The sequence below is a fragment of the Balaenoptera ricei genome, chromosome 1 (genome assembly GCF_028023285.1).
Source record: "Balaenoptera ricei isolate mBalRic1 chromosome 1, mBalRic1.hap2, whole genome shotgun sequence".
Taxonomy (NCBI): Eukaryota; Metazoa; Chordata; class Mammalia; order Artiodactyla; family Balaenopteridae; genus Balaenoptera; species Balaenoptera ricei.
Genome location: NC_082639.1, coordinates 81,974,638 through 82,000,718, shown reverse-complemented (window position 1 = coordinate 82,000,718; position 26,081 = coordinate 81,974,638). Strand labels below are relative to the sequence as shown.

The window sequence follows — 26,081 nt, the reverse complement described above, 5'->3', positions numbered from 1 at the left end:
CTGATGATATGTTAGTTGTGAGATGATTAGTTATTTTGCATAGAAGTTAGTTATATTGCATACAATAGATAGCAGGTAACTACAGATTTAAAACACCAAAACCAACAATGCTAATAATATACATTAAAAACCATAGATAACTGTGAGTTAAATATATATTCACGTTCAAGTCCAAAACTGGTAAGGTTAAATGAAACTCCACTAAAAATTCAGCCAAAAATGAACTGAATGGAAAGTTCAGAATTTTCATTGTAATCCTGCAGAATTTGGTCCTAAGACCAAACAGAACTGCGGTATCCTTGCTGCAAGCCAACAATGCCCTAGAGTTAAAAAGTTCCAATTCCTAAAAGAAAAATATGAACTGGATCTTGGATAGTACAACAGAACAGACAGATTTTAAAGGGCTTGAAAACATCTTCATCTTATTATACTGTTTAACTTTCTCAGGATCACTCACATCTCATTTTTTCCTAATAACAATGCCATAAGATAGGAAGGGGAGACTACTCTTCCCTTCAACAAATAAGAAATCTGTAACTCAGAAATAAAAATCACTTCCTTGACTAACACAATATTTTAAGTCAACTATACTCCAATAAAAATTTTTAAAAACAATCACTTCCTTGAAGATCTAAAGAAAGTCACATCGTCTCTGAAACAGATGAAGTTATTCTAGATATTTGTCATTTTGGATCCCAAATATGAAATGAAGTCACAAAATATAGTGGGAAGGCCAAGAACATTTTCAGACTTAACAAGTGGTGAAATCAGGTCATTCATTACCACTAACAAGCCTTCTGTCCATAGTATATTTAACCACAAGGCTTCCACAAGCCTAATTTACCAATGATGAAATGTCTTTCTGGAGATGGTTCAACTTGCATGTTAAGTTTCCTGGGTAAGAACAGCTGGCTGTCCCTGATTCTGACACAATAAAAAGTTCAAAGACAACCAACTGTCTCTGTTTTACTTTTTCAAACTTCCGCATATAAGAGTCTCATACAGATAAATACAAAAGGACTTTTATAAATAGTTCCAACACTAACAAAACTGGGACATTAAGATATTTACGGACTTCCTTGGTGATCCAGTGGTTAAGAATCCGCCTTCCAATGCAGGGTATGGGGAACCACATGCCGCGGGGCAACTAAGCCCGCACCCTCTAGAGCCTGTGTGCCACGACAAGAGAGCCTGAGCACCGCAACTACTGAGCCCGCGCACCCTAGAGCCCACGTGCCACAACTAGAGAGAAGCTCGCGCGCCGCAACAAAAGACCCCGCATGCTGCAAATAAGACCCAATGCAGCCAAATAAATAAATAAATGAATTTTTTTTTTAAAAAAGGTATTTATTAGGCTAGGGAACTATATCCAATCTCCTGGGATAAACCATAATGGAAAAGAATATTTTAAAAAAGAATGTATATAACTGAGTCACTCTGCTATACAGCAGAAATTAGCACAACATTGTAAATCAACTATACTTCAATAAATTTTTTAAAAGATATTTATTAGGCTAAAAATGCTACAAATAAAGTATCACATGTTACTTTTCTCCTCTCATAGGAGTATTACATCCTTGCATCTCAATATCTAGCCATACACTCCACCTTTCAATTCTTCAAAACCAAGATCTTTCCCACCCAAGACATTCATACATATTGTACCTACTCCCAAAACTGCCCACCCCAACTCCTCCATTTTTTGAATAGCTGATTCTTCTAAGTAATTATATCAAAATAGTTGCACTCTACAATACTATCAGAGAAGTCTTATTCTTTAAAGCACTTATAGCATATTTACATTTCTTTTTTCTCAATTCTTTATTTTGAAAGTTGTCAAATATAGTCAAAACATAATAATCATCAGTATACTCTTCACCTAGATTCACCAATTAATATTTCACATTTCTCTCCCTCTCTCTCCAACACACACACACACACATTTTTTGCTGATCCATTTGAAAGCTGCAGACACCATGACACTTCACCAGCAAATATCAGCATGTACCCTCTTAAAACAATGATCTTTCTCCTATGTAGCCACAAGACCATTATCCTTCGCAGCAAATTTAACATTAATATCATCACCTAATGTACAGTCCAAATTCTCCCATTTGACACACAAAAAAAATGTTCTTAAAAGCTTTTTTCAAAACCTAGGATCTTAGTCAAGGTTCACACATTGCACTTGTCATGTCTCTTTTGCCTCCTTTAATCTCAACTTTATCCCTGTTCTTGTTTTGTTGTTTTGTATTTTTAACACTCAACATTTTTTCATGTCAACTATCTTGGTAGCATGCTACACATTCTGGATTTGCCTTATCCTTTCCTCATGATTAAACAGTTTTAGCAAAAACACTACACAGGTGATACTGTGTGTTTACTTGTTTCCTGTGTGTATGTGTCTGTGTGTGTCTCCATCCTCCAAAATACTGCACACTCCACAAAAGCAATGAAAATGTCTATGCTGTTCCACAATATATCTCTAGCATCTAAAAATATATCCCACATTATAAGGTCCTCAATAATATTTGTTGAATAAGAAAATAAATTCTCCATAGCATACAGCACTAAATTATAGTACTTTCTTCAAGATGAGCAGCCAACAGATATCTGTTGATGTTAGTTCATGATTAAAAGGTAATGTAAAAGATACATGCACCCCCAATGTTCACAGCAGCACTATTTACAATAGACAAGACATGGAAGCAATGTCCAATCACAGATGGATAAAGAAGATATGGGTGTGTGTGTGTAATGGAATATTACTCAGCCATAAAAAAGAAATAATGCCATTTGCAGCAACATGGATGGACCTAGAGATTATCATGCTAAGTGAAGTAAGCAAGACAGAGAAAAACAAATATTGTATGATATCACTTGTATGTGGAATCTTTAAACAAAAAAATGATATAAATGAACAAGAAAACAAACTTGTGGTTACCAAGGGGGAAAGGGGGGAGGGCTAAATTAGGAGTTTGGGATTAACATATACACACTGCTATGTGTATAGATAACTAGCAAGGACCTAAAATAGATAACTAGCAAGGACCTACCGCATAACACATGGAACTATACTCAATATTTTGTAATAACTATAAGGTAAAAGAATCTGAAAAAGAAAAAATATATATATAACAATCACTTTACTGTACACCTGAAACTAACACAACATTGTAAATCAACTATACTCCAATAAAAATAATTAAATTAAAAAACTCACAAATCCCTGTTTTTTAAAAAAAAAAAGGTAATGTCATTAAGATCCAAAACTACATTATGAGGAGAATATTTTGAAATTCAGTATAAATGTATTTTTAGTACTAGGTAAGCGTTCTTAACCAGAGCTGCATAAACTACTCTTCGAATAGAGAATTCATGAACTGCTATCAAAAAGTCCTCAACTGTCAATAGAGGAGTTCAAGTTTCCATAAAGAAACTTTAAACTGTGAGGAGGAAATGATGATCTCTCTTCTCATTGAAAACTGGTTTATTTTGTTTCTATATGTTTAAAACATCTTAATATCATAAAACTATAATTCTTAAAAAAAAAAACCTCACCTAGGAATAGTAAAGCAGCAGTATTTGTGCCAGATAGTCCTCAAAGAGCTGAGTTCTTTTTTTGGTGTGTATTAACAACTTAGCTTATGTCTAGTTATAGCACCTAAGCTTTTTGAAAACTATGTGTTTACCATTTTTCTCCTGTGTACACACTTTCAGAAAGAAGAACTTGGCGGAAGGTCTGCTGGGGCACTCAATTCCTTCACTCACAAGGTAGAGTCTAATCCGAGAAAAAAGAAGCTACAAATATTAAATACCTCAACTTTCTCCCACCCCTTTTCCCCTAAACCTATCCACAAAAGCAAGTACCTAATAAGCTTCTCTAAGAAAGAAAAGCCTCTTCTCTCCAGTATGAGAGTGAGATCTCGCATTGAGAATCTCACTTTACCAATTATTTCCTTTCCTTTATTTTAAATCTCCAACTCTCCTTGGTGTAAATCTGCCGTAACCAAAATCAAATTAAAAACAAACAAAAACAACAAAAGTCTTTACAAACTACATCTCCATTTTTCTCATTCTTTTCACCAATAAACTTTAAAAAGCACACTCCACTTAATCCATAGCAAACTGACAGTCCTAATTAACAGTTGCATCAAAGACCCCCAAATGACTCAATACCAGACAATGCTCTAATTTCAGTTCTCATTGTACCTAAATCTTTACATAATAACTGATGATCATGACATACTGCTTGAAATTCACTTCTCTTAGTTTCTAAAATACTCCTCACCCCTAGTGCACGACTCTTCTCTCCCATCTATCTGACATTTCCTGTTACTGATTTTTCCTCCTTTGCCAACCCTTTAAATGGTGGAGTTGCCTAGGGTTCCCTCCTCTTGTGCTACATGTTCTGCTTGTCCTAAGTAGTCATGTTCTCCTAACGCTTCACCTAATTTTTGTCTGTTGACAATTTCTAAATCTTTCATCTCCAGCCCCATCCTATCTCAAAAGCTTCTGACCCTCATTTGGAACTGCCCACTAGACACCTCAACCTGGATTCTCCCAGCACCTTTAACTTAACAAAACTAACATTCTCTTCAAATTCCTCCCCTTTCTCCAGTATTCCCTATCTCAGCTAATTCCATTACTATCTGACCATCTCTATCTAGAAATTTGTTATCCTTGATTCCTCCCTAATCCTCTTCCCTAACCCTCCAAATATTCACCAAATCCTGCTGATTCTCCCTTAAAGACCACCTCCCAAATATCACCTATAACCACAGCCTTATTTCAGATCATTATCAGCTCTCACCTGCACTATTACCATCAACTCCTAACTGATCTTTTTGCCACCAACCCCACCACTTATTTAATGCACTTTCAATTTGCTGTAAGGAAAACCTGTTTTAGCCACTCACTCCTTTGCTTAAAGAGCTCCAGTGGGCCCTATGCCTAGAGAAGTCATTAACTAAAGGACATATAATTTTCACATTTTAACTCTATGAAATGCAAATCTGCCTTACAACTGCTGGTAACTCCTAATCACTAACTAGCCAAGCAGCAGCAGCAAAGTACTCCTCACTGCCAGTGCATATGCATACAATAAGAACACCAGCATCAAAACATAGAGAATGGGTATCAGAAGCCACTGGGGAGAAAATATTAGAGAAAATACTGAGGCACCTTCTATCCCACCAGGAAACAAATGATTATGGGTGAAGTCAGGGTACACATAGTAAATCAGACATGTTCAGCTGGTCTCCTAAAGTGAGAATCAAGAAAAGACCTGCTCTACTTCACTATAAACCTGCAATAGAGACCATCACCAATCTTTATATAATTATTTTAATTCTTATATAGATTAGTTTAGGAAATACTATCACCAATATTCATGATGGCACCAAAATTGACACTGTGAGGGAAAGCTATGCTATAAAACTCAAGCAGTGATTCAGAATCCACACACACACACACACACACACACACAAACTATTAGAACTAATAAATCAGTTCAGCAAGGTTGCAGAATACAAGATTAACATACAAAAATCAATAGTGTTTCTATATACTAGCAATGAACAATCAGAAAATGAAATTAAGAAAAAATTCCATTTGCAATAGTACCAAAAAGAACAAAATACTTCGGCATAAATTTAACAAAAAAGTGGAAGGCTTGTACAATGAAAACTACACAACAGAGAGAGGAATTAAATAAGACCTAAATGAATGGAAAGTCATCCCATGTTCATAGATGTTAACATTGTTAAGATGGCAATACTTCCCAAATTGACATAAACATTCAATGCAATATCTATCAATATACAGGTGCCTTTTCTGCAGAAACTGACAGATCTTAAAATTCACATAAAGCAAGAAACACAGAATACCTAAATAATCTTGGAAAAGAATGACAAAACTAGTTTAAGCACGCCCCAATTTCAGAACTTAAAGCAAAAGTAATCAAGATGTTATGATACAGGCATAAGGACACATAAGTGGAGGGAATGAAATCAAGAATCCAGAAACAAACGCTTACGTTTATGGTCAATTGATCTTTGAAAAGATTGCCAAAACAATTCCATAGGGAAAGAAGAGTTTTTTAACAAATGATTCGAGGGAACTGGTATTCACATGTAAAAAGAATAAAGCTGGACACTTACCTCACACCATACACAAAAATTAACACAAAATAGATCATAGACTAAATGTAAGAGCTAAAACTATATAATTCTTAGAAAAAAAGCATAGGAGTAAATCTTTGTGACCTTGTGTTAGGCAATAGTTTCTCAGATATGACATCAAAAGCACAAGCAAGGGCTTCCCTGGTGGCGCAGTGGTTGAGACTCTGCCTGCCAATGCAGGGGACACGGGTTCGAGCCCTGGTCTGGGAAGATCCCACATGCCGCGGAGCAACTGGGCCCGTGAGCCACAATTACTGAGCCTGCGCGTCTGGAGCCTGTGCTCCGCAACAAGAGAGGCCACGACAGTGAGACGCCCGCGAACCGCGATGAAGAGTGGCCCCCGCTTGCCGCAACTGGAGAAAGCCCTCGCACAGAAAGGAAGACCCAACACAGCCATAAATTAATTAATTAATTAATTTTTTAAAAAAAAAAGCACAAGCAAAAAAAGAAAAAGGGATAAATTAAACTTCATCAAAATTAAAATCTTCTGTGCTTCAAAGGACACCATCAAGTGAAAAGACAATCCACAGGAGAAAATAATTGCACATCATACATCTGATAAGGGACTTGTATCCAAAATATACAAAGAATGCTTACAACTCTCAGTAAAAAGAGAAATAATCCAATTTGTTTTTAAATAGGCAAAGGACCTGAATAGACAGTTCTTCAAAGAAGGTATACAACAGGCCAATAACTACAGGGTTTAAAACATGCTCAACAACATTAGCCATCGGGGTAATGCAAATCAAAACCACGATGAGATACCACCGCACACCCACTAGGATGATTATAATCAAAAAGACAGACAAGTACAAGCAAGGATGTGGAGAAACTGCAACCCTTAGTTGCTGGTGAGGCTGTAAAAGGGTGCAGGGTCTTTGGAAAATGGTTTGGCAGTTCCTCAAAACTTTAAACACAGAGGTATCGTCTGACCCAGCAATTCCACTCCTAGCTATGTATCCAAGAAAAATGGAAGCATGTGTCCATACAAACCCTGTACATGTTACGTTTATAGTAGCATTACTCATAACAGCTAAAAAGCGGGGGGAAAAAAAACCAATGTCCATTAACTGATGAATAAACAAAATACATGTCTATATAATGAAATATATTTTAGCCATAAAAAGGAAATACTGATACGTGCTACAACATGGATGTACCTTGAAAACATTATGCTAGGTGAAAGAAGCCAAACACAAAAGGCCACAAAATGTATGATTTTACTTATATGAAATGTCCAGGATAGGCAAAACATAAACCCACAAAGTAGATTAGTGGTTTTCAGGGGCTAGGGGGAAGAGGCGGAAATGAAGAATGAATGCTAATTGGTATGGGGTTTCTTTTTGGGGTAATAAAATGTTCTAAAATTAGATTATGGTGATGATTCTACACTCGATGAATTTTTTTAAAAGACACTGAATTGTACACTTTAAAAGGATGATTTATAATGGCATATGAAGTATCTCAATAAAAATGTTATTTTTTTAACTGTTTTTTTTTAAGTAATTCAAAACAAGCAAATTTTTAACAGAAAGAAGTCATAGAAATACCTTAACCCAATGTCCTTTATACTTTCCTTTTTATGTTTATACAAGAATGATAGATAATAAAAAGCTGTCTTTCAATCGGCATAAAATAAAAATTCTACATGATAAGCTCTGTGTTCCAGCTTAATTAATAGGGCCTTTTCTTTCTTAATGATACACTAAATAGTAGCACATCCTGCAATTGTTGGCATCTCATAGTTGATGAAATACAGCATTTTACAGAGTTGTAATGAGTATCTTGGCAGGAAAAAACATTTTTCATTTTGTGTAATTATTTTAGTGCGTATTAAAAATATATTCATTCCTAAACTGATGGTTATTATAGAATAAAGCTAAATGAGTTAAAGTTAATATAAAGAAAACCATTTAGTAAATAATAATAGAGATACTCAGATATGGCAAGAAATCACTGGCAACAAAATTAAGTTTAAGAAACACATTGGTCAAAAGAATAAAGTTTAAATCCCTACAAAATATAAAATGCTTCCGTAAGTTAACCTCTCATACAATCCTCATTCCCACTCCCCAATATTCCAATCACAACAATAATTCATTATTTCTCATTATTCCTGTGAGATGACGTTGTCAACAGACCATAAAGGGCTTTATCTGTTACGTTTGGAACTTATAAACATTACAGGCTCACTCAGTATTCACACGATATTGGTTCCAGGACCCCCACCCCCACCCCTTCTCCCCTGACCCCTCAGACACCAAAATCCAAGGATGCTCTAGTCCTTCATATAAAATGGTATAGTATTTGCATATAACGTATCTTCCCATATACTTTAAACCATCTCTTGGTTACTTATAATACCTAATACAATGTAAATGCTGTGTAAAGAGTTGTCAATGCAAGACAAATTCAATTTTTGCTTTTGGGAACTTTCTGGAATTTTTTTCCTATATATTTTCCATCTAAGGTTGGTTGAATCCACGAATGCAGAACTCCACAGATATGAGGGCTGACTGTATTTCTAAATCTTTTTTTTTTCCCCACCTTGGCCCAATGTTCCTGAAAATCCCATTAATAACAGCAACTCGCTACAGCAGGGGTCCCCAACCCCCCCGGGCCACGGACCGGTACCAGTCTGTGGCCTGTTAGGAACCAGGCCCCACAGGAGGAGGTGAGCGGCAGGTGAGCAAGCTAAGCTTCATCTGTATTTACAGCCAGTCCCCATGGCTCGCATTACCACCTGAGCTCCGCCCCTACTCAGATCAGCTATAGGAGCACGAACCCTACTGTGAAAAGCGCATGCGAGGGATCTAGGTTGCGCGCTCCCTATGAGAATCTAATGCCTGATGATCTGAAGTGGAGCTGAGGTGGTGATGCCAGCACTGGGGAGCGGCTGCAAATACAGATTATCATTAGCAGAGAGGTTTGACTACACATAGACCATAATAAATCAATTGCTTGCAGACTCAAATCAAAACCCTATCAGTGAGTGGCAAGTGACAATTAAGCTGCATCTGGTGGCAGGCTTTATAGTGAGTTGATGTACCTTCAATTGTACAGTTGCACCTGGTGGCAGGCTTTAAGTCAGAATCCGACACTTATTTTAGTCCGCACATGGCCCGCCCATTGTTTTATTTACCACTTCCGTCCGCCCCTCTTTCCTGCACTGCGCACTTGTCTCAGTCAGTTTTGGTAAGCCCACAGGCTAACCCTAGCCAAAATGAGTAAAAAACAAACGTTGCTGGAGAGCTTCCTTGAAAAGGGGGAAGACCCGATGATGAGACAGCAAAAGACTCTAAGACTGCCAACAAAAAGAAAGCTGCATTTAAAAGAAAATACCAAGAATGCTACTAAAATTATGGGTTCATTGCAACAGGTGATTCACATTCTCCAAGCCCGCTTTGTATAATATGTGGCAACCGGCTATCCAATGAAGCCATGAAACCTTCAAAACTGCTTTGCCACATGCAGACCAAGCACCCTGCATTAAAAGACAAGCCTTTGGAGTTTTTCTAAAGAAAAAAATGTAAACACGAAGAACAGAAGCAATTATTGAAGGCCACCACTTCATCAAATGTGTCTGCACTGTGAACATCATTCTTAGTGGCTAACTGCATTGCTAAAGCTAAGAAGCCCTTTACCATTGGTGAAGAGTGGATCCTGCCTGCTGCTAAGGACATTTGTTGTGAACTTTTAGGAGAGGCTGCAGTTCAAAAGGTGGCACGTGTTCCTCTTTCAGCTAGCACCATAACTAGATGAAATGACAAAACAGCAGAGAACATTGAGGCACAATTGTTAGAGGATTAACGAATCACCATGGTACACAATCCAGGTTGATGAGTCTACCGATGTTGACAACAAGGCAACAATGCGTGTTTTTGTTCGATATATTTTTCAGGAGGATGTGCATGAGGATATGTTACGTGCGCTTTTGTTGCCAACCAACACCAGCTGCAGAACTATTCAAGTCTTTGAATGATTACATATCAAGAAAACTCAATTGGTCATTTTGTGTCGGCATGCACGGACAGAGCAGCTGCCATGACTGGACGGCTTTCTGGTTTCACTACTTGGGTCGAAGAGGTCACTTCTGAATGTGAGTCTACGCACTGTGTCATCCAGAGAAGTGCTGGCTAGCCGAAAAATGTCACCTGAATTTAACGTTTTACAGGATCTGATTAAAATTATCAACCACATTAAAGCACATGCCCTTAATTCACATCTGTTCATGCAGCTCTGTGAGGAGATGGACGCAGAGCACACACGTCTTCTCTTACACACAGAAGTGAGATGTCTTTCTAAACGTAGATCACTGGCCAGAGTTTTTGAGTTATGAGAGCTGCTCCAGAGATTTCTTTTAGAAAAACAGTCACCACTGGCAGCACATTTCAGTGACACACAATGGGTCGCAAAACTTGCTTACTTGTGACATATTCAACCTGCTCAACAAACTCAATCTGTCACTTCAAGGGAAAACAACTGTGTTCAGGTGGGCAAATAAAGTGGCTGCATTTAAAGCCAAACTGGAATTATGGGGGCGACGAGTGAACACTGGGATTTTTGACATGTTTCAAACAGTAGCAGAGATTTTGAAAGAGACTGAATCAGGGCCTTCTTTCTCCCAGCTGGTGCATGATCACCTCTCTCAGCTTTCAAAAGAGTCTGAGCATTGCTTCCCAACCACAAAAGACCCCCAAGCTGGGAAGGAATGGATCCGCGACCCATTTGTGAATAAGTCGGGTGAATCAACTTTGTCCGTGCTAAAAGAGGATCGACTGCTTGAGATCGCAAATGACGGTGGCCTTAAAAGTATGTTTGAGACAACTTCAAATCTCCATATGTTCAAGGCGGAATATCCTGAGACTGCCACAAAAACAATGAAAAGCCTGCTTCCATTTCCAACATCCTATCTTTGTGAAGCAGGGTTTTCTGCAGTGACAGCAACCAAAACAAGATTACAGAGTAGAACGGACGGAAGCAACACACTTCGGGTGTCACTGTCTCCCATCACCCCCACATGGGACCATCTAGTTGCAGGAAAACAAGCTCAAGGCTCCCACTCTGCATTATGGTGACTTGTATAATTATTTCATTATATACTACAATGTAATAATAATAGAAATAAAGTGCACATTAAATGTAATGCGCTTGAATCATCCCGAAACCATGCCCCCACCCACCCTGGTGCGTGGAAAAATTGTCTTCCACGAAACCGGTCCCTGGTGCTAAAAAGGTTCAGGACCGCTGCACTACAGCATTAGCTCTCTTTCCTTTCATTTCTACTCCCCTTCCCCCTTTTACTGAGGGGAGGAAGGGACTTTTTTTTTTTTTAAATTTATTTATTTATTTATTTTTGGATGTGTTGGGTCTTAGTTTCTGTGCAAGGGCTTTCTCCAGTTGCGGCGAGCAGGGGCCACTCTTCATCGCAGTGCGCGGACCTCTCACCGTCGCGGCCTCTCCCATTACGGAGCACAGGCTCCAGACGCGCAGGCTCAGTAGTTGTGGCTCACGGGCCTAGCCGCTCCGCGGCATGTGGGATCTTCCCGGACCGGGGCACGAACCCGTGTCCCCTGCATTGGCAGGTGGATTCCTAACCACTGCGCCACCAGGGAAGCCCGAAGGGACTATTTTTAAATATACCTCCCCATGTTCCTGAGATGTCACCATTCTTGAGCAGCATCTCAAGAATTGGCTGCCTCCTCTACATCTAACCATCATTGGTATGACCAGTTGCTGGCTCTGGGAGCAAAGGAAGGAAAAGAAAAAAAAAAGTGAGGGTTCAACTCACAAGGAGAGTGCCTGAAAAGAACTAAGAAGGGTGAATGAGGGCTGGTGTCCCAATGCCTTTCACATTCTGGCACATGGGAAGCAGAAGGAAGCTAGCTACCCACATTTCATCATGAATTAAACCCTGCCGTGCCAGGTACCCAAGCATGTATTGCCTCCTGATTTAATAATATTGAAAAATTACAATATAAAAGACAAAGCCCAAGAAAACAGATTACAAAGGAAACAATCCAGGAACAGAGAACTTAAAAAATAAAGTCTATGGGAATTCCCTGGCAGTCCAGTAGTTAGGACTCAGCAGTTTCACTGCCAGGGCCCTGGGTTCCATCCTTGGTCAGGGAACTAAGATACTGTAAGCTGCAGCCAAAATAAACAAATAAATAAACAAATAAAGTCTAATTAATATACATAGAAAAAAATTAAGGATATGTTGCATCCAAACATTGAAAACATGATGATGTAAAAAAGGAACAATCAGAATACAAGAATGAGCTCCTGAAATTAAAAATATGATTTAAAAAAATCTTTAATTGAACTGGAAAAATAAGTCAATGAAAATACCCCCAGATTATTGGGGGGTGGGGGGGGGAGGGTAAATGATCAAGGAAATGGAGAATATAAAAGAAAAGAGGCCTTCAACAAAGAGACAATGCACAGAACCAAAAAAATTTTTTTGATCCACGTGTATATTTTCATCTCTAAAAAGTAGGTCTACTTTGCATACTGCTCATAACATGCCCTTTTTCTTTTTTTTTTTTTTTACAATTTAACAGTGTATTTGAAACATCTTTCCATATCTAGAAATATATTTCCACAGCACCTTTTTATTTTTACTAGTTAATATTTATTTTACATTGAGATACAATTGACATACACTATATTAGTTTCCTGGATACAATATGATTTGATATTTAAATATATTGTGAAATGACAACAAAAGTCTAGTTAACATCAGTTAGCAATAAGTCTAGTTAACACCAGTTACCAGTTACAATTTTTTCTCCTGTATGAGACTTTTAAGATCTACTCAATTTTCAAATACACAATAGAGTATTACTATCTACAGTCACTATGCTGTACATTACATCCCCATAACTTTATTTTATAACTGGAAGTTTGTACCTGTTGACCCCCTTCACCCATTTTGTCCAACCCACACCCACAGCCCACAACTCTGGCAACCACCAATCTGTTCTCTGTATCTGAGCTTGGGTTTTTTGGTTGTTGTTCTTGTTTTAGATTCCACATATAAGTGAGATCATACAGTATTCGTCTTTCTCTGTCTGACTTATTTTACTTAGCATAATGCCCTTAAGGTCCAGTCACCATGTTGTCACAAACTGCAAGATCTCATTCTTTTTTATGGCTGAATAATATTCCATGACACACACACATACACATCCCTACCTCATTTTCTTTATCCATTCATCCACTGATAGACACTCAGGTTGCCTCCAGGTCTTTGCTATTATAAATAATGCTGCAATGAACATGGGAGGTATATACAGTTGACCCTTGAACAAGTAGGAGGTTAGGCGCACCAACCAACCCCCAACCCCCACCACAATGCACAGTCAAAATCTGAGTGCTGCTATCTCTGCCTCAAAAACAAAGGAACTGATAAATGACTCACCCAAGGTCAGGAAGCTGAAATAGTCTTGGATAGAATCATAACCAAATCCTAGTTCTTTTGATTCCACATATTGTGATCTCTAATCAAACACAAACTTTCCCCCCACACTTAGTTAATTTAAAGACCTGTAAAATGAAAATACAGGTACTATATTTGTGGAAAAAAATCCACATAAAGGTGAATCCGCACACTTCAAACCTGTGTCATTCTAGGTCAACTGGGTATCTTTTCGAGTTAGTGTTTCCGTTTTCTTGAAATAAATACCCAGAAATGGAACTGCTGGATCATATGGTAGTCCTATTTTTAATTTTTTGAGGAAACACCATACTGTTTTTCATAGTGGCTGCACCAATTTACATTCCTACCAACAGTGCCCAAGGATTCCTTTTCTCTACATCCTCACCAACACTTGTTATTTCTTGCCTTTTTGGTAACAGCCAATCTAACAGGTGTGAGGGAATATTATTTTTTAAATAATAATAAAAGAAAATATCCCAAGGTTGAAAAGAGACAAAAATCTTCAAAATGATAGGACTTTCAAAGTACTGATTTTCAAAAACCCTAAATTTGCATGAAATTGCATAACACTGAAAACAGAAGACTCAATAAGCTTCCGAAGAGAAAAATCAAGTTACCTACAAAAGAATGAGAATCAGAATTAGAGTTAAGATTCTAGAAGATAATGGACTGCCTCAAAATTGTGAAGAAAAATAAAGTTCAAACTAGAATCCCAATCAACCGAACCAAATTTGAAAAAAATGAAGGCATATAAAATAAATGTTAAGATCTTAAACCAAGATTTGAGGATTTGGCTCTAGTAAAGTGAGGAAATATCCCCCAAGAAAGAAAAAACATGGGATGCAGGAAACAGTGCACCCAACCCAAGAGAGCAACAGAGAGAATCCCCACAATGGCAGCCATGAAAAAAATCTAGAGCACAACCAGTCTGGACCAGAAAAAGAAAGAAAAAAAAAAGGTTCCAAAGAGTGGTGTTTGAGGAAAAAGGAGAATTAACAAACTAGACAGTTTAAGACACCAGAAAAATTTACAGATAAGACAAAGGCAGAGAAAACATTAAAAAGTGTTAGAAATTTTAAGGGAAAAAAGTGTTACAAGAAAGGAACAGTAACCATGGTTCTATCCGGCACAGCAGACGATAATATTTACTTGGTCAAGATCATATAAAAGCTGCTTATTAATCTTCAATCTTTAGAATCAACTATAAACAAGACAGATAATTATGGCTAAGAAGAGAATATTAAATGTTATCAAAATTTAAAACAGAAAAGCAATGTGAAAATGACAAAAATTGAGCAGTGGAAGGAGGAAGAGAAACCAAGGCAAAGAAAGGGAGTTTAATAATACTTGCCTTACGAGGTAGAGGAATAAAGTCCAAAACTGATGGGATATGAAAAAAGGTTTAAGTTTAAAGTTAAGGAACTAACTAGTAGAAAACCCAAAAAATTGGAAAGGGGAAAAGAAAAGAAATGTAGGGCATAAGTGAACTGAATCTTTATCACAGCAGAATCTTTATGTCTTTATACAGCAAAATGTCTAAAGTGAGTAAATCAAATAGTAGTATAAAAGTATCACTTAGCATTATGGAGACAATGAGCAGAACAAAGGAATATAACACTTAAAATAATTCCGTCTCAAAGCAGGACTCAGGAGGCCTGAAGACTGTAGCTGTTCATTTAAATCCTTCTGTTTCTATACTGGTAATTTTAGTCAACTACATGCATTACCCCACTAAAGGAAATTCTAAAGTGTTTAGCATAAGTGAAAAATATGCTTAAAAAGAAGGCAATGACGTGGAGTAACTAAGCCCATGCACCACAACTGCTGAGGCTGCGCTCTGGAGCCCGCGTGCCACAACTACTGGAGCCCGTGCTCCTCAACAAGAGAAGCCACCGCAATGAGAAGCCCGCGCACCGCAACGAAGAGTAGCCCCCACTCGCTGGCCACGCGCAGCAGAGAAGACCCAGTGTAGCCAAAAATAAATTTATAAAAAAAAAAAAAAAAAAAAAGGCGGCAATGAGACTAAAAAAGGCACTTTTGGTAGCTGAGTGATATAGATTACTTTTTAAAGTTTTTTAATATTTAAATTTTCTACAGTGAGTGCATGATATATATATCTTTATTAATAAAAGTTTAAATAAGAGCTGAAGTTGAAACTATTTTTTCAAAGAGCTTGGCTACATAAAGGAGAGAGGGCTACAAACATCTGGATAAGGATACAAGGTTAAGGTGAATGGCTTTTTCTGTTTTTAAGTATGAAAAGTCTCGACCATGTTTCTAATATGAAAGGAGAATATCAAAAGATAACTGAAAACACAAGTCAGAGAAATTGAATCTTTAAGGGAAAGACCAGTCTTGAATCAAAGAAGGTACATTTCTTCTGATGTGAGGTTGGGTACATTTATAGTTAAGTTGGTAGATGTGAAGATAGGAAGTTGAAGCAGTTCATGGTGGGGTTTTTTTTTTTAACATCTTTATTGGAGTATAATTGCTTTACAATATTGTGTTAGTTTCTGCTGCATAACAAAGTGAATCAGCTGTGTATACATACATACCCATATCCCCTCCCTCTTGTGTCTCCCTCCCACCCTCACTATCCCACCCCTCTAGGTGGTCACAAAGCATGGAGCTGATCTCCCTGTGCTATGCAGCTGCTTCCACTAGCTATCTATTTTACATTTGGTAGTGTATATATGTCAATGCTACTCTCTCTTTGTCCCAGCTTACCCTTCCCCCTCCCCGTGTCCTCAAGTCCATTCTCTACGTCTGCGTCTTTATTCCTGTCCTGAAGCAGTTCATGTTTGAGAGCCTCGAATTTTTTCCAAGAAGAGACAAAAATCTGCTTAAGGAGAGAAGCCAGGAATGCTAAACACCCTGCAATGCATAAAACCACCCTAACTCCCTAAAGAAAGAGTAGACTGAAGAAGCAGGTCTCAAGGTATGGTACCTGGGGATCTATGAGCTCTACAAAGTCCTAGCTAGTTTCAAAATAATATTAAGACATTATGTGCCTTTTTCACTCATTCTCCCAGAACTGTAGAGTGGAATTTTCCAGGGACTAAATGATATGTGATGATTTCACTCTTAAGATTAATGGGGTGTACACATATGTATTCTCATTTTTTTTTTCAATAGTAAAGACCTTCTTTTTTTTTATTATTATTTATTTTTTTAATTTTTGGCTGTGTTGGGTCTTCGTTTCTGCGCGAGGGCTTTCTCCAGTTGCAGCAAGCGGGGGCCACGCTTCATTGCGGTGCGCGGGCCTCTCACTATCGCGGCCTCTCTTGTTGCGGAGCACAGGCTCCAGACGCGCAGGCTCAGTAGTCGTGGCTCACGGGCCTAGTTGCTCCGCAGCATGTGGGATCTTCCCAGACCAGGGCTCAAACCCGTGTCCCCTGCATTGGCAGGCAGATTCTCAACCACTGTGCCAGCAGGGAAGCCCTGTATTCTCATTTTTTAATTTTCTTAGTTTTAATTTATAATCAGTAAATATTAATAGATAACCCATGTAAAAGTTCTTGGGGTCCTCAAGAATTAAGACTGTAAAGGGGTCCTAAGACCAAAAAATTTGAGAATCACTGCACTAGTGAATTCTGTAAGGATATTCTAAATTTTTAATCTTTGCAAACAACCACTTTTTGTTTGTTCCTCTCTAATGAACAGCAATAAAACTCTTGAAACAAAAAAATTGAAAAACATCATATTCTGCAGCCTGTTTTTGAAAAAGAAAAATCTAAGAGATGAATTTAGACATAAAGTGGAAAAGACTGAAAAAATAGAAAAGAGGACATTCAGGAGAAACTTGACTTGGGGAAGAATTCTATCCCCCTCGACAATTCTCATCAACCTAAAGGAAAAACAGTGCCCATTGTTTTCATTATAATCTAGAAACTTATTTTAGTTTTAGAAAGTTCCTAGAAGGTCATCTACTTCCTAGCTAATGAAAAAAAAAAAAAAAAAATCCCTCCTTATAATATCCCTAAATAAGATGATCATCTAGCCTCTGTTTAAATACTTCCCCGAAAGGAGAATTCTCTACCTCACAATACCTAAATGCAATTTTATAAAACATTTAACAGGTTCACAAGGTTCCCAGACTACAAAGTTCCATTAACTACTTTATTAACCACTTATTTAAAAGATTTTAAATGAGTGTGATGGAAACACTACTAAAATATTTTTCTTTTTCAAGTGTGAAAACCATGCCTATTATTAGTCTTTCCTTTGTATAGCTCTTAGTAATGTTTTAATAAGAAGTGGTAAGTTTCTAAACTTGACCCTAGAACAAAATTTAGTACTTCTTAACCCTGGCTGCAAAACAAAATCAAGTGGGAAAAAATTTTAAACACAAACGTATATAAAAGCCTGCACCAAATCTCTCAAATCAGAATCTCTAGGGTATGAGTTCTAAGAAACTGGTCTTGTTTGTTTTGGTTTTTCGGTTTTTTATTGATAGCTCTATGGGTGCTTATCTTACCTCAATTAGATCTATCAGCACTGGTCATCCCAAAACACCAAGGGCCAGTATTTTCAAATTTTAACTAAATATCGTTTTAAAAAATTCAATATCTGGTTCAGTAACACTTCTAAATATATTATACTCAACAGTGTACATGGCAGTTTAGTTAAGATGTCTGAAGTCATAATTATGAACAGGGCAAAATAATTTATTCATTCAGTGTTAGACATACTCATCATCTGGAGAGAAAAGTTGTAGAGGATGTTTTTAGTGCATAGGTTTCATTACAGGTATACCTGATTCTCTTGTTCTATACAACAACTCTTCTGGGAAAAGATTCTGGAAAATAATACTAACCAATTACACTGCACCTAGAGTTTATAAAGTGCTTTCTCCTCTATTTTCCTTCTTGACCCTCCCAACAATCCTGTGAATAACACATGTGGGTAACATCCCCATTTTACAGGTAAAGAAACTAAAACTGCTGCAGATCTAGCAGATTAAACAAAGACCCCAATCTTCTGAGTATACATTCAGTACTTTCCAGTAGACACCTGTGTCTTTCCACTCCACCCCCCACTACAACTTAAAAAAATTGTGGGAGCTTTTTCTGCAATGTAAACTTCACTAGTAAGGGTAGAGAAAAACAAACGCGCATCTTTAGTTTGTTTTTAGAACCTGACTGACCGAAACCAAACCAATTTGACCTGTTCTTGCTATGCCTGCTTTGGTCCACTTTTGTGCCCCTAATTTTTATTTTTTAATCAAACATTTTAGTTTGAGATAATTGTAGATTTATATGCAGTGTAAGAAATAATTCCATGTAACTCTTACCAAGTGGAAGCATCTTTGATGTAGCATTTTATACTACAGAATAATATCACAACCAAAAATATTTGATACCAAGATACCAATATTTCCATCATCACAAGGATCCCTCACATTGCCCTGTGCCCTTAATCTTTAAATCCTCATCTTAGGCAACATTTGGAAGTAAATACTCATTAAGTCCCTGCTCAGTTTTATCCATTCAAAATAAGAGAACTGTCTTCATAAGCCATTAAAAAAAACCTTCATGTTACACAAAGTACTGGTTAGGATTGTCACCACATAATGTAAGATTCTTAAGCCACTACTACAATATCCTTTGCATAATGGGATTTTTCAAGCTAAGACTGCAGTTCTAGTTTCATGAAACAAAAATTTTAACAGATATGCATACTGAATGATTCCATTATATAAAGTTCTATTCAAAATTAAAGTGAACAGTAATTAGGGAGAGAGAAGACTGAAAAAAGATACATGTGAGCTTCCTAGAGAGAAGTATTCTACACCATGATAGGCTTATGAGAAACACAGTTATATCCATTTGTCAAAACCGTACTGGAATTAGGCAATGGTTTCTTAGATATGACATCAAAAGCACAAGCAAAAAGAGGGATAAATTAAACTTCATCAAAATTAAAAACTTCTGTGCTTCAAAGGACACCATCAAGTGAAAAGACAATCCACAGGAGAAAATAATTGCACATCATACATCTGATAAGGGACTTGTATCCAAAATATACAAAGAATGCTTACAACTCTCAGTAAAAAGAGAAATAATCCAATTTGTTTTTAAATAGGCAAAGGACCTGAACAGACAGTTCTTCAAAGAAGGTATACAACAGGCCAATAACTACAGGGTTTAAAACATGCTCAACAACATTACCCATCGGGGTAATGCAAAGCAAAACCACGATGAGATACCACTGCACACCCACTAGGATGATTATAATCAAAAAGACAGACACGTACAAGCAAGGATGTGGAGAAACTGGAACCCTCATAGTTGCTGGTGAGGCTGTAAAAGGGTGCAGGGTCTTTGGAAAATGGCTTGGCATTTCCTCAAAACGTTAAACACAGAGGTATCACCTGACCCAGCAATTCCACTCCTAGCTATGTATCCAAGAGAAATGGCAGCATGTGTCCGTACAAACCCTGTACATGTTATGTTTATAGTAGCATTATTCATAATAGCCAAAAAGTGGGAAAAAAACAATGTCAATCAACTGATGAATGAGTAAACAAAATATAGTATGTATACACAATGAAATATATTTTAGCCATAAAAAGGAAATACTGATACATGCTACAACATGGATGTACCTTGAAAACATTATGCTAGGTGAAAGAAGCCAAACACAAAAGGCCACAAAAATGTATGAGTCCATTCATATGAAATGTCCAAGACAGGCAAAATATAAACACAGAAAGTAGATTAGTGGTTGTCCGGGGTAGGGAGGAATGGAGAGTGACTACTAATGGATACAGACTTTCATTCTGGAGTAATAAAATGCTCTGAAATTAGATAATGGTGACGGTTGCACAACTCTGAATATACTAAAAAGCACTGAATTATAACTTAAAAGGGTATATACATGTGAGTTATGTATATATAAATATAATACATGCATTATATCTCAATTAAGCTATTATTAAAAGTGTAGAGTTAAGATCTTCAAGATGTATAAATTTTCCCTCAAAAAACTTAAAAAAATAATAAAAACAAAGGAGTGGGGAGGGGGTAGAAGTACAGATGAAACAAGCATGGATACAAAACAGTTCATTATACTTCTGTTCACTTTGTATGTGCTTGAAATTTTATGTGTAAAAATAACAAAATAAATTTTTTTAAATAGCAAGGTAAACTAATTTTCCTAAAATCCATTTTTGTTGTTTTTGACAAAAGAAAAAGAATTTTACATCTTAAAAAGACCAGAGACGTTGATACCTTCATTATTCTTTTGCAATGTTATATGAAAACAGAGAAATGACAGAAGACATTATGTGTGGCAAAAATGAAGATTACTTCATCTTAAAAACGTACAAAGAGAATTTGACTCTCCCTAGTTCAAAGATAGTTCTGAATCTCCTTAGTTCAAAGACAGTTCCTTAGTTCCTGTGGTTTCCATGGTTGATGGGTGTGACAATGCCTAATAAATGGATGCAATAATACTATGCTGTCCAATAGAGCAGCCACATATGGCCATTTAAATTTTAATTTTAATGAAATAAATTAAATTATAAATTCAATTATCAGCCTCACCAGTTACATTTGTAGTGTTCAACGCCACATTGGCCTATGGCTATCATACTGGATACAGCAGATATAGATAACTGCCATCACTGCAGAAAGTTCTATTGGACAACACTACTCGAATACATAAAAAACATCCAAAGAGAAACTACCATATTCCAATTTAGGATTGTTATACTGTATTTTGCTGCAAGAAACAAATCTTGAAAAACAGGGGAAACAAAGCATAAAAATATCAACCAAGGAGTATCATTCATGGAAGTTTAGACTAACTAAAGCTGAAGTTAAATTTTACTTTCCGAACCACCAAGCTACAGATGTTGGCCATGGCAACTGCTCAGAGGCAAATTTCCCCATCTGTTAAAATAGATTATCACTATACTGCCAGTTTCCTAAAGTCAGATGTAAAGATTATGCTGAAATATAAATAAAGCAAATTATCCTTTCAGTCAAAGATCTAACGAAAAGGTATATTTATAATCCATGACATCAAAGAACTTATGACCCACAGCAAAATACACAGGATAAAATCCCTTTCCTAACTGAGCTTTGAGGTAACAGGCATAATTAAAAGCATAATTAAATATATTTTGTTTCATCTAGAAAAAAAGTTTAACCAGATGATTTCTATACTTCTAGTTCTAAAATTGTGTGTGCATTTCATCATGATAGGTATAGATTTCCGTTAATGCCCATTGACATGAATATGCAGTTATCAGGAAACAGGTGCACTCTTAATTCAAATACTTTAGAATATTTTTAGCACTTAAAAAAAATGAAGGCGAGCAAATTTCAAATATGAATTCAAATAGATTTTTATATTAGGAACCTAAAAAAACAAGAAGTTTCACCTTGTATTCCCTTTGCAAGCTATCACTACAAATGCTTGGAGTGTGAATAACATTCCAAATATCAAGAATAGAAAAGACATTTAAAGTCAGCTCTTTCCTTGCCAAAACTACTGGGCATTTAAAGCTGTTCGTCAAAATGGCTCCATTTAAAGCATTTCAAACCTCTGAAAAGGTCACTCAATAATTTAAGTACATTTTATTTTACCCACATTAAATACTTTTAAATTCACTGCCTTTGCAATCCACTGCTCAAAAAAAGAAATTCTCAAGGGAGAATGAAAACATGGAAATTGAAACCAGCCTATAGGCAAAGTGTACAGAAGGGTCACCTGGAATCAATCTGAAGGAGAAAGTTACTACTACCGGAGCATCTGGAGTCAAATTAAATCAGGCACTATTTACATATTTCTAGTTCTATACTGACCTCACATGGTGCTTTCTTACGTTATACACGGGCCTACCTAGGTTTATATATTTGTATCAGTAAATGGGTTCTATCTTTAACCAAAGTTAAATGTTTTAAAGAATAGAATAGCATTCCATATCCCTTCACCCATTGTTCAGGAACCCTCACAGTTCGTCAAATCACCCCGATAAATCCATCTGTTCCCTCTAGCTGCTTCCAAAGAAAAATTCTAGCAACCAAGACGCCAGACTGTAAAACACATAGTTGAGAGTTCTGGCACTACTAAAACATGTTAAGAAATCTCGGCAAATTAGTTAAAATCCCTTCAACCGTAAGTACCTCAATTGTAAAAATGAATACAATAATACAAATCTACATCCAAGCAGGCATACGAGTTAGATTTAATTAAAAAGAAAACTGTCTCAAATTTTTGGTGGGCTCCGAATATAAGGTACCTCTCCCCCATCTCACGCTTTCCCTTCCACTTCTTCCCCTTAAGCTTTCAGGGTTTGCTCTCATGTTCTACTTAGTGTTCCCCTTATCCTCCTACTCCATTCTGCCCTTCTACTCTACCCCCATACTCCAATTCCATACAATTCCACCACCCTCCCGTTTCAAGCTGCTACTTCCCTTTGCGGCCCCTAAGGTCCCAGGCAACCCCTGCACTCTGGTCCCCCCCATCTCCCTCAGTCCCCGTTTCCTAACGGCTCCTCCCCTCGGTTCCCCACCCCCTCATCACCAGGTTCATCCTGCCCCTCCAACCGTCTCCCGCCCCCAGGTTCCTTCCTGCCCCTCCAAACACAGCTTCCCCGTCTCAACGTTTCATCTTGTTCCTCCAACCGACTTCCCCAACGGCCTGCTCGCTCCTTTAGTCCCTATTTTCTCCAACACCCAACTGACTACTCCCTTCCATCCATTCTTTTCAACATATACATATATGCAAGGCACCCCCATACGTACACTGGAGCCCCCACCCCCACCTCGAGCCTCCATCTTTCCCTTTTATACTTGCTTCCTTTCTTCCTCCTCCCCACCCCCTCCACCTCCTCCGGAAAAGCCTGGTTCCCAGGCCAAGGTCTCTCACCTCATTCGGTCACTTCAGTGGTGCCAACCGCTTCATACAGGAAAAAACAACCAATCACGACCCCGTGGGCGCTTCCCCTGCGAGTCCGAGCACTTACCGGGCACCCGCCCCACCGGGCACCCCGCACATACACACGCACAAACCGAGGTCCTGGGGACGAAGGTTGGGGGGGTAGAGTGAGCTTTCTTACAGCGGCCTCAAACACAGCCCACTTCGCTACAACCCTTCGCCATTTTGGTTTCCCGCGGACTGCCGGTGCATTGTGGGAGCGCAGAAAGACTCCGGGGCCGAATGGCAGCTCTCCAGAGCCGCGAGGGGGCGGAGACTGCGTGGTGAGCGCGGAAGAACACCGCGTCCTGCGTCCGCGGTCGGGGATGAACAAAGAAGGACTCTTTAACTTTGCGGTGGGGCTAAGTCCTTCCGCCGCCGGCGCTAACACAATAGTGAACGCTGAGCTTGGGAGTGTAGGGTGTCCTGCTGCTGTTTGTGTTGCAGAGGAACGCTTGTGTCCAACTTTCACACTGCATGTTCTGTTCCTGAGAAATGGGACGGTGCTCGCTACGTCTTGCCTTGCCAGTATCCTTTCTGTGGAGAAAATCTCTTATCTTCACCCTGAGACCTGCTGTTCGAATTTCATTCAGCGGGGAAGAGACTCTGGATGTCAGAATTATATTTTGTTCGGCGATTATTGTCCAGCCCCAAATTCCTTCCTATCAGAAGCTGCTTATATAGAAGATTTTCGGACTTTTTTTCCCTGACGATGAAAGGTTTCTCTGTTTATTTGCTTTGCACATCCTTACTAATTGTGATGAAATCTGAGAATAATTTCGTGCAAAGTGGTTTATTTTACGAATACAGAACTTTTTCGTACTAGGGCAGACCCTTAGCCTGCCAGTATTCTGCTGCCGACAGAGGTTCCAAGTGACAGAGAGTGCATGCTTGTCTCTGTGACTTCTACTTAGATAAAACCCAGCTCCTCTTAGTAGCCACATGAGGAACCTTTGTTTATAACTTTGTCAAAATATTTTAAAAATCATTTTATATTTTGTGTCATATTACATCACAGGGATAATTAGTACCATGTTTTTCAGTCTGTTTAAGAAGACAGCATCAGGGCTTCCCTGGTGGCGCAGTGGTTGAGAATCTGCCTGCAAGTGCAGGGGACACGGGTTCGAGCCCTGGTCTGGGAAGATCCCACATGCCACGGAGCAACTGGGCCCGTAAGCCACAATTACTGAGCCTGCGCGTCTGGAGCCTGTGCTCCGCAACAAGAGAGGCCGTGATGGTGAGAGGCCCGCGCACCGCGATGAAGAGTGGTCCCCACTTGCCGCAACTAGAGAAAGCCCTCGCACAGAAACGAAGAACACAGTCATAAATAAATAAATAAATAAATAAAAGAACATGAATTTCTTTAAAAAAAAAAAAAAAGACAGCATCAGTCTATCTGCTACCTTTCAAGTTTCATTTTGAACTCTGTGATAAGATAGTTTCTCAAAAATGTATCTTCAATGCCCTTCACACTTTTTGGTTGAGTAGAGTTTAACTTTAAAAAAAGTAGATGCAGTCCAAAAATGGATAAAGATATTACGCAAACAGGTATATTTGCTGTGCATCTAAGCCTAGTCACAGAACATCAGTTTTAGAGAACATTTGGTCTAAATTCTCCTCAACATTTCTCTCAAGTGGTCAGCAACCCTCAGTTTCAACATCTTCAGTGGTTCAATACCTCAGAGGCAGTCATTGCAATTTCACAAACACTAATAACTACAAAGTTATTCCTTGTATAGATGTACAATCTGCCTTCCTATAATTTCCACTTACTGGTATAACTTTTGGCTTCTTTAGCCACACGAAATTGTTCTAATTTCTTATACATTAGAGAAGTCAATGATGCCTGTCTTTTTGAAATTTAAAAAAAAAAAGCTTGCATTTCCCTATGTAAACACGTAAGTACAAAAGTGCAATCATTTAATTTAAGGAAGCCAGGTGCTCAGGGAATCAAGGGCACTGAGGGAGGCACAGTAAAAAAAATTCCTGTATCTGTGGTCTTAGGAATTTCTGGGGACTTCCCTGGTGACACAGTGGTTAAGAATCTGCCTGACAATGCAGGGGACACGGGTTTAAGCCCTGGTCCGGGAAGATCCCACATGCTGCGGAGCAACTAAGCCCGTGCGCCACAACTACTGAGCCTGTGCTCTAGAGCCCGCAAGCCACAACTACTGAAGCCCGTGCGCCTAGAACCCGTACTCCGCAACAGGAGAAGCCACCGCAATGAGAAACCCGTGCACCACAACTGGAGAAAGCCCGCGTGCAACAATGAAGACCCAAAGCAGCCAAAAATAAATTAAAATTTTTTTGAATATATATATTTTTACAGAGTGAAGTAAGTCAGAAAGAGAAAAACAAATACCGTATATTAACGCATATATGTGGAACCTAGAAAAATAGTACAGATGAACCAGTTTGCAAGGCAGAAATAGAAACACAGTTATAGAGAAAAAACGTATGGACACCAAGGGGGGAAATTGGGGGTGGGCGGATTAATTGGGAGATTGGGATTGACATATATACACTAATAT

General features: G+C 38.2%; 1 protein-coding gene across 1 annotated transcript in view; it reads right to left on the bottom strand.

Moving 5' to 3' along the window:
* MTF2 (metal response element binding transcription factor 2) overlaps positions 1-23,767 on the bottom strand; it is an 81,186-nt gene extending 57,419 nt beyond the window's left edge. The window contains exon 1 of the mRNA XM_059926388.1: positions 23,503-23,767. Coding sequence (XP_059782371.1) covers positions 23,503-23,507 — 5 coding nt within the window. The 5' untranslated portion in view covers positions 23,508-23,767. The remainder of the gene's footprint in view (positions 1-23,502) is intronic.
* Between the last annotated feature and the right edge of the window lie 2,314 nt (positions 23,768-26,081).